The sequence below is a fragment of the Phoca vitulina genome, unplaced genomic scaffold (genome assembly GCF_004348235.1).
Source record: "Phoca vitulina isolate PV1807 unplaced genomic scaffold, GSC_HSeal_1.0 scaffold38, whole genome shotgun sequence".
NCBI classification, from domain to species: domain Eukaryota; kingdom Metazoa; phylum Chordata; class Mammalia; order Carnivora; family Phocidae; genus Phoca; species Phoca vitulina.
The window spans coordinates 19,187,473-19,197,324 of NW_022589741.1; the positions used below are offsets into that span (position 1 = coordinate 19,187,473).

The following is a 9,852-nucleotide window of genomic DNA, read 5'->3' on the forward strand; positions in this document are numbered from 1 at the left end:
CTTAAAGGACAGTTTTGCTGGATTTAGAATTCTAGGCTGGTGCTCTTTTTCTCTCTTTCAACACTTGTTTAAATATATCAATCAGTCCACTTATTTCCTGCTTTCTTGGTTTCTGACAAGCCTTGCCCTCTAATTCTCATTTTTGTTCCTCTTTTGTTGAGAAATTTTTCCCTCTGACTTCTATCAAGATTTTTCTCCTTAACTTTGGTTTTCTCTTGTTGACTATGATATGCCCGATGTGGGAACCAAAGGCAGAAGAGAAATTATTAAATTTCCTTACTATCTATAGCCCACTGACAAGTCCTTGAAATCGGCAAGTGACATTCCTCTAGGGACTCAGCTGCCTCGATGTTAATACTTTGCTAAGGGCAAAAGGCAATCTTAGCCTGACCCCCAGGATCCTGTAAGTCCACCTTAACATATAAAAATTCTTTTGGAACTTCCTTTATCTCTAATCCTCCCAAGATACATGTTGGCAATCACCCCCAAGCATATGACCCACCATACACCTGAAGGGTCTCATGACTAATGGTGCCAGGAGAGTATCTTTCTTCACTCTTCACTGTGGAGATGGAGCCCACGAAAGTGTAGGGTTTCCTTAAGACTGTAGCTCCCAGGAGTTTCCCACTATCATTCTAGTCCACATTCAGCCTCCAGCAATTTGTCAAAATTGCTATTGAAGTGCTCCTACCAGTGTTTGCCTTCAGTTGGCTCTGCACCAGCTAAGCAGATCTCTGCTATGAATCTGTGTTGCTTCCCTCGTCTCTCCAGGTTTTGAGGGAGTGTTTTGCTCTGTGACCTCTGTTCTCTGATAGCTCCAAGAAAAGTCATTGCCTTTCATTTTATTTAGCTTCTTCTTGCTTCAAGGATAAGAGTATTGATTTCCAAGTTCTTCACATGTTTAAACTGAAACTGGAAATCCCAACTTTGTGTATTTGAAACATTTCATTAAAATTAAGATAAAATAAGTATGTAGAGATTAATAAAGAAAATCAGGGAAGGGGCGCCTGGGTGGCTCAGTTGGTTAAGCGACTGCCTTCGGCTCGGGTCATGATCCTGGAGTCCTGGGATCGAGTTCCGCATCTGACTCCCTGCTCAGCGGGGAGTCTGCTTCTCCCTCTGACCCTCCCCCTCTCATGCTCTCTGTCTCCCATTCTCTCTCTCAGATAAATAAATAAAAAATCTTAAAAAAAAAAAAAAAGAAAATCAGGGAAGCATGGGGTGAGCATGGCAAATTCAAGGAACTTCTGGTAGGTCGGCATGCTAGATCATAGTGTGTGTGTGAGGGGGCTATGTATAAAATGACGAAACTGGAGGGGTGGGCAGGTGTCATAAGGTGAAGGTCCTATGCAGAGTGTGACATGTTAGATCACTTGTGTCTTATTTTTTAAACCTTAGTGTTTAATGTAGTGCTTAGTAAATAAAAGATGCTTAATAAATGCATATTGAATGAAGAAAGAACAAAGGAAGGAAAATATAGTTGAAAAGTCATACTAAAAATTAAGTGTGGAATGATACTTCACATTTCTCTTAAAGAGTATGAAGAGATTCATTCTAGAATTCTTACAAATAGCTAGCTTTCTCAGTATCTTTTAAAAATACTTAAATATATAAAAATGCCCTTTTTATTTTAAGGTTTTCAGATGTTGAGGCAACTTTGCATTTAGATAGTGATTTTTTTTTTACCTTCAGTTAATATTTATGGCCTTCTCTTGCTGCTTCTCATACGAATAAGAAATTATTCTTTGGATGATATCCCCAAAATTAACAGTGACATGAAAACTTCTCAGAGGTGGTTCAATATTCTAGTTGCCCTCCCAATATTTCGCCTGGGGACTCTAGTTTCTCTGGGTTTCCCAGAGCCACTGGATAAGAAGCTCCTTCTTCTGCATGTTTTCTTATCTAACTTTAGAAAAACACTGGTTCATGACCCTTATATATCTAAATATTTGGCTGGTGGGAATTCTTTGGGTTTTCTAAATAGAGGCCACCTATAGCTATAAAATATTAGACTATGGGAGACCTTGCAGGCATTTTGGCTAGGGTGCATCATGGAGGAGGGAAGTGAGACAGAGAATTTTGGAAAATTGGTCTTGTTTATACAGCTGGCTACTAGCAGAAGTGAGATTCACTCCCAGGGTAGCAGTTTTTTCTCTGCGTATCACTTCTCAAGTTTTGAGGGCTGATTATTCTTGATTTTCATGAACTACAAATAGTATCAGTGTTACCCTGAGTTTTAGGCTCCTGGAGTTTGATTACACCAGTATATGATGTTCAAATGCTTGGTTTCCTATAGAACTGCTTACAACATTCATCTGATAGTAAATGAGATGGGGGGGAATTCCCCAGAGAGGGCCGAGGAAATTATTCCAGAGAAGCTTGTGGATCCCATGATGAATGTGTCCATTTTCCTCTCAGGTTCACTTACCAGGTCATAGCAAGCAGATGAATCCAGCAAATCACTCCCAGGTGACAGGCTTTGTCCTTCTGGGGCTCTCTCAGGTATGGGAGCTCCGGTTCCTCTTCTTCATTGTCTTCTCTGTTGTGTATCTTTTGACTGTAATGGGAAATCTCCTTATTGTGGCCATAGTGACCTCTGACCCTCGCCTTCACACAACCATGTACTTTCTCTTAGGCAATCTTTCCTTCCTAGACTTTTGCTACTCTACCATCACAGCACCTAGGATGCTGGTTGACTTGCTCTCAGGCAACCCCATCATTTCCTTTGGCAGCTGCCTGACTCAGCTCTTCTTCTTCCACTTCATTGGAGGCATCAAGATCTTCCTGCTGACTGTGATGGCATGTGACCGCTATGTTGCCATCTCCCAGCCCTTGCGCTACACGCTTATTATGAACAGGACCGTCTGTGGGCTCCTCGTGGTAGCCTCCTGGGTGGGGGGCTTCATCCACTCCATTGTACAGGTGGGACTAACTATCCAGCTGCCATTCTGTGGGCCTGACAAGCTGGACAACTTTTACTGTGATGTGCCTCAGCTGATCAAATTGGCCTGCACAGATACCTTTGTCTTAGAGCTTCTGATGGTGTCTAATAATGGCCTGGTAACTTTGATGTGTTTTCTGGTGCTCCTGGGATCCTACATGGCACTGTTATTCATGCTCCGAGGCCACTCATGGGAAGGCCGCAGCAAAGCCCTATCCACCTGTGCCTCCCATATTGCTGTAGTGACCTTAATCTTTGTGCCTTGTGTCTACATCTATGCAAGGCCATTTCGGACACTCCCTATGGACAAGGTAGTCTCTGTGCTGTACACAATGGTCACTCCCATGCTGAATCCTGCCATCTATACCCTGAGAAACAAGGAAGTGATCATGGCCATGAAAAAGCTGTGGAGGAGACAAAAAGACCTTCTGGGTCCCCTGGAGCACTGACCCCCTGATTAGCAGAGGCAGAGCCTGAGAATCTGAGAGCTGCTCAAGAAGACCTACAAAGTAGCTAAAACTACTTGCTTCTCTATTATTCTCAACCTCAGTCAAGTACTGGGGACCTGAACTTTTAACACAGTTAGGAAATGGAATGAGTATCCTAGAACTTCTCCCAAGTGCCTCCTAGAGAAAGAGTCTCAGGTGCTATGCAGAAATGGTGTTTGGCTCAGATGGCACTTGCCCATATGATGATGTTGGCCCTGCTGAGAAAGTTCCAGCTGCATGGAGGTGGTACATCTGGTGTTTCTTTTCTGATATTTCTTCTTGGACACAAAATATATCAGAGGAACTCAAAACAATTATAAACTTCCTAGAGACAGGCAGGATCTGGAGGTTAACATAAATGTGGGATACTGAGTTCTGATTTCGGAAGGCTGATTGAATTTAATGTCAATGAAGAGAAAGGGAATTGTCTTGGGAAAATTACTTCCTACTAGTAGTTTCTTAAGGTATTCACCATCATCATGATTTAAATAATATTTGTTAAGACCTTACTGTTTGACAGGCATTGTATCAAGTGATTTACATTTACTATTTATTTTAATTATCTCAACATTCTTAGGAGGTAAGTATCATCTTCATTTTAAAGACGAATCTGTGGCAGCTGAGAGACGTTGAATAATTTATTTATGTCTCTAGAGCTTGTTTCTGGAATCCAACCCAGGTCTGTTTAACTCTGGAACCCAAGTTCTGGATAATATCTAAAACTCTTTGTAGCTACTAAGGGTCACTATGTCTTAGTGAGTTTGTGCCAGTTAAATTGGCATCATGGGTAGAGATAAACTATTCTAACTTGGTCTTGGTCTATTGTAGTTGGGAGAGTGAAAGGGACTGGATTTTGGAATGCGGGGACATGGAGTAAGAGATCATTTGTTGACAGCTAAACCCAGTGAAAAATGCAGAATTGGGTTATAAGGTGGAAGGGTAGATTATCCTCCAGTCCCTAAATAAGGAGTGGTACAAGATAATACATAAGTACCCCTAGAAGCTCTACTCAATTTAAGAGGGAATGGAGAAACAGTCATGGTCTTTTCTTACATTGTCTCTCTATTCTCCCCTCACACCTTAACTCCCTGATCCATATTCCTGCATCTCCTACCACCAAGTTAACCATTTGGCTTCTTACCTTTATCATAGGACCTGCACCTTTTTATCTTCACTCCCATACCTGAGAATCAATTTTAAAATAAAGCAATGTTTTGTTTATATATGTTGAATGTTATTTAATCATTTGGTGATACCTACCCTGGATGTGGGATGGGAAGAGGATGATATTTAACAAACGTCTTTGCAAACTTAGCATTAAGTCATCACCCATCACTTATATCTTAGTAAGTAAATTAGTATAAGCGAAGTTCCTTTCCACAATGATAGCCAGCTGAGAGCAAATGTTCAGTACACAGGGCCTAGAGCATGGGTCAAACTTGAAAGAGGAAAGGCATAGGTCTAGGGAAAAGGGAGCTGGAAGGTTGGAGGAGGAGATAAGACAGCATAGAGCAAACACATAAGCTATTTAAAAAGAGTATCTTTTAGTGGAAAGATAATTTTGGAATCGGAAAGCTCAGGTCAGAGTTCTCTTTCTATGCAGTTTGGTTTAGTAGCAAGAGTTTAATTCTCCTGCCACTATACTTTGGACCTGTAGCAGGGTCAAATCTTGATTTATACAAGTCATATGCACAAATACACTGAAGAGGACATATGGGTGCAAAGAAAATGCAGCTTCTTTATTTTTCAATAACCAAAATGATTTTCCTTATAAGCGTCATCTTGCTGGATAGTAGGGGAGAAGAGCTAAAATTTAGGCAGGTCTAGTACACTTACTTCTATGCGTAAAAATGCACATAGTCCCCTTAAGTAGGTGGTCATTCTCTTCAGAAAATAACGCAGTCACCCTTCGGATTCTGCTCTCCCCCTCTTTCCAACTTAGTCCCTTTGCCAGCCTGGCTCTTTCATAGGCTGTGAGATCTCTGGGGGCAGGATCAAGTCTGCTTCCAAACTACGTATTGTCCATTTTTCTCAGCCTCCCCTGCCAATTGTAAAGTCATAACTAATCCATCTAGGCCACGCTGTGACTTCATATTTGATTCTCTAAAATCCACTTGTCTCCCTCTAACCAGTTGTCCCCACAACCGCTGATTGATTTTTTTCAAAAGTACGATTTGATCACTTCCTCACTTAAAACCCTTCAAAGGCTTTACATTGCCTTTACAAAGGAAGAAAAATGCACATAAACCTTATAGATAGGGTCCTGTCTGAACTGACCTCGGCCCACCTCTCCACTTCCAGTCCTCTTGTACATTTGTTTCTCTTCATCCCTCTTGTCTTACTCTGGGTCCTGGCAAACACTATTCGCTCTCTCTGGAATGCTCCTCCCCTATTGTCTGGATAACTGCGGCTCAGCCTGAGGCCACAGTTTAAAGCTCATCTCCTCAGAGGTGTGTTCCCTGGACTTTCATCCAAATTATTTTTCCTTATTAGCCCCTTTAACAAAACTCAACTCTTTTCTCAAAAGCATTAATCACAGATTGCAATTACATACTAAGGTGTGTATTTAGGTTTTCTTGTTTGTTTGTCTGTTTGGGTTTTGTTTTTTTTCTTTTTTTTTACCAGCCATCCCAACTATACTATAAATTCTATAAAAGTGAGAGCTATGTCTACTTTGTTTACTACCATATACTGAAGGTCTAGCTCCAGAGCCTAGATTCCAGAGCAGCAACAGAGCGGCCTCAGGTGCAGAATTGAGGGGACATTCACTCCCAGGTTTGTGCATGGCCTGACCCTGAACTTGCGTGACCACTGGGGCATGTGTGTCTTTAAAATTTGTGCCCTACATGTCTTTCTTGGCCCAAGACGTCACCCTAGTCTCATCCCTGCCTAGCTCAGTGCCTTACACATATTGGTATTTAATAATATTTTTTTAAAAAAGATTTTATTTATTTATTCGAGAGAGAGAGATCCCACGAGAGAAAGCATGAGCGGGGTGAGGGGAGAAGGAGAAGAGGGCTCCCCACTGAGCAGGGAGCCCCATGCAGGACTTGATCCCAGGACCCTGGGATCATGACCTGAGCTGAAGGCAGACGCTTAACGACTGAGCCACCCAGGCACCCCTAATAATATTTCTTAAAGGAATAATGGAATGATTGTCCTTGTATTTAGACTTGGGAATTTGGGATATCCAAATGTTTTGTTGGTCACAGCATTCTTCCTTTATGTGATTCCTATAGGAGCTGCTAGTCACATAAAGAGCAATAGCAAGTGAAGGAACCATTTATTACCATAACCAAAATGTAATTTTCTGTATACAGGTTCTGTTTAATCTCCTTTGTAATACTCAGTCTAGGTGGAAGGCCGCAGAAACCCTCTTACTCCCCTCTGAGCTCCTGATCTGAATCTCCATGTTTCAGCATCCCCCGCTTGGCTTCATCATACAGGATCCTGAAGCAGGAATAAGTGTACTTGAACACACATGTAAGGAAGAAGACAAGCGGTCTCCCTGCATGAAGGCCACATGCTTACCTGCCCCAAAGGAAATGTGTCCTAACCAGAATCCTGAAACTTGGCCAGTTGGATCAGCCTTCTCTGGGGGAAGGCATCAGGAAGATAGGAGGGAGGAAAATGAAGGCTCACTCCCTATTTTATATTGTATATTTATGGAGACTTTTTTTTTTTTTTAAGATTTTATTTATTTTAGAGAGAGAGAGTGTGTGTGCACGTGTGTAGGAGGGGCAGAGGAGAGAGAGAGAATCCTGAGTGGACTCCGTGCAGAGCCTGACTCGGGGCTCGATCCTACCGCCTGGAGATCATGACCTGAGCCGAAACCAAGAGTCAGATGCGTAACTGACTGAGCCACCAAGGTGTTCCATATGGAGACTATTTTTAATTGTCTGAGAAAAGTGTAGGGTGTTGCTTGAGTGATTTAAACTTCAAATACATTTTAAAAAAATTGCATACATTAATCTCCTCATCTAATATTTCCTTTTACTTGTGACCTTCATAGTCTCTCGCAGCCATGGTTCTGTGCCACCTCAGGGCATGTCTCAGCGCCTGCTTCACCTTCTCATTGCGGAGACTGAAGATGAACGGGTTCAGGAGGGGTGTGATGATACAGCTCAGGACTGAGGCACCTTTGTTGAGCAGTGCGTACTGAGCATCTGACATACAGATGTAGAGAAAAATGGAGCTGCCGTAGACGATGATGACAACAGTAAGATGTGAGGCACAAGTGGAGAATGCCTTCTTTCGCTCAGCAGCTGTGGGGGCCCTGGAAACAGTGGCAAGAATGCAGGCATAGGAAACCGAGGTCAGTGCCAGTGAGCCCAGTAACACGGATGTGGAGAGCACGAAAGCCACCAGCTCCAGGAGGTGGGTGTCTCCACAAGAGAGCCTCAGCAAAGGCCAACTGTCACAGAAAAAGTGGTCAATACCATTGGGGCCACAGAAAGGTAGGCAGGCCATGAGGATGGTGGGGCAAAGGACCCAGAGGAATCCAGCTAGCCAGGAGGCCAAAACGAGTTGGGAACAGACATGACCACTCATCAGAGTCTCATAGTGGAGTGGTCGGCAGATTGCCAGATAACGATCCAGAGACATGACAGCTAAGAGGAAGAAGTCGGTGGTGCCTAGGAGGAAGTAGAGGTAGGACTGGAGGATGCAGCTGGCAAATGAGATGGAGTGATCCCCTGTGAGAATGGTGACGAGCATCTTGGGAACCACAACAGATACGAGCAACATCTCCAGGAAGGACAGGTGCCTCAGGAAGAAGTACATCTGTGTGTGCAAGTGTCGGTTGGTCCAGCTGAGTCCAATAATGAGCAGGTTGCCTATGGCTGTTACAACGTAGATCACTATCAACCCCAAGAACAACAGGGACTGCAGGATGTAGCTTCTGGGGAAACCCAGAAGGACAGGAAACCCTGTCACCAGCATCCAATTTTCAGGACTCATCTCCAATGACCTGGAGGAGAAATGAAATGAAACTTTGTAACTGGATCTATAGCCACAAATCATCATTTAACCAATCAATAAAATTATGAGAACCTAGTGTTTCCCTACATTCTGAGACTATATTAATCTTTCTGCTTATAGGTGACTTACACAAAGAGACGCAAATTATGATAGCAAGCTGTATACCAATAATAACATGGATGATATTGAACACTAATTATGTATTAGGAAATTTGGATGCAATATCTCCTCTCACAGTGGCTCTTAAAGTTAGATATAACTGTTCTCATTTTTTTAAAAGATTTTATTTATTTATTTGTCAGAGAGAGAGAGCACAAGCAGGGGGAGTGGCAGAGGGAGAGGGAGAAGCAGGCTCCCTACTGAGCAAGGAGCCCAATGCGGAACTCGATCCCAAGACCCTGGGATCATGACCTGAGCTGAACCAGACACTTAACCAACTGTGCCACCCAGGCATCCCCTTAATCCTATAGATAAAGAAAAGATGACTGACAACTCTCAGTGTTTTGTGGTCCTTCTGTGTCCCGGCTTAACATAAAATAATAATGAAAATCAGGGTTTTCAGTATCTTTATTTTTTTTTAAAGATTTTATTTATTTGAGAGAGAGAGAATGAGAGAGAGCACATGAGAGGGGGGAGGGTCAGAAGGAGAAGCAGACTCCCTGCCGAGCAGGGAGCCCAATGCGGGACTCGATCCAGGGACTCCAGGATCATTACCTGAGCCAAAGGCAGTCACTTAACCAACTGAGCCACCCAGGCGCCCTTTCAGTATCTTTAGAGATTTTATTTTCCTTAATCAGCCTCAGAGTCACAGGGGATGAAACTGTGCAGAGCCCCAGTCTTGTTTGGTTATTTTGTTGTTGTTGTTTTTACCAAGACTTCCTTCTGTGGGTTACAGGAAATCCCTCTTCCTGGTGTAACATTGACTAGCTTCCCCTCATCCTCAGCTCTCCCAACATGTTTGTGGCATAAGATGAGGAGGGAGAGGGAACCTTACCAAAGGAGACAGGCTGTAGCAGCTCACCTCTTCAACTATTGCCTTCATTTGGAGATATGTTCATCTTGTCCTTGGAACTTTTGACATCTTGTGAAATTTACCCAGAAGTTTTGAAGGGTTGGGGTTCAGTAGACATCTTGGTTCTAGGATCCTTGTCTCACATCCAGCAGCAAATACGCAGAGTTTCATAGCTCTTGCCTGTCAATTTCATTGCCTGAAAATACATTCTAAGACAGAAAGAATGCAAGTTACCATCAAGTTACTTTATTTAATTGATGAGGAATGAAATGTTCAGAACTTTGGCAAAGTTTAATCTAGCATCATCTATTACTCCAGACTTCCAGCATTAGAGATGAAGAACAAAAATATTTTCTCAATTCTGTCTGAAGAAGCCTTAAGAAAAATTATCAGCTGAAGTAGAGAATCTTGGTTCCAAGGCTGAAAGAAAG

The 9,852-nt window shown here is 42.7% G+C and overlaps 2 protein-coding genes across 2 annotated transcripts; one reads left to right on the forward strand and one right to left on the reverse strand.

Annotated features, from left to right (window-relative positions):
* Positions 1–2,445: 2,445 nt before the first annotated feature.
* Positions 2,446–3,390, forward strand: LOC116646789 (olfactory receptor 4D5). Its single transcript, XM_032427690.1, has one exon. The coding sequence runs from the start codon at positions 2,446–2,448 to the stop codon at positions 3,388–3,390; it is 945 nt and encodes a 314-aa protein (XP_032283581.1).
* Positions 3,391–7,409: 4,019 nt separating this feature from the next.
* LOC116646835 (olfactory receptor 6T1) lies at positions 7,410–8,388 on the reverse strand. The gene is given in 2 exon segments (XM_032427753.1): positions 7,410–7,442; positions 7,444–8,388. Coding segments are annotated over 2 exon segments (978 nt in total).
* Positions 8,389–9,852: the final 1,464 nt, after the last annotated feature.

Coding starts and splice junctions, on each gene's coding strand:
- LOC116646789 (XM_032427690.1), top strand. CDS start 2,446: ATGAATCCAGCAAATCACTCCCAGGTGACAGGCTTTGTCCTTCTGGGG.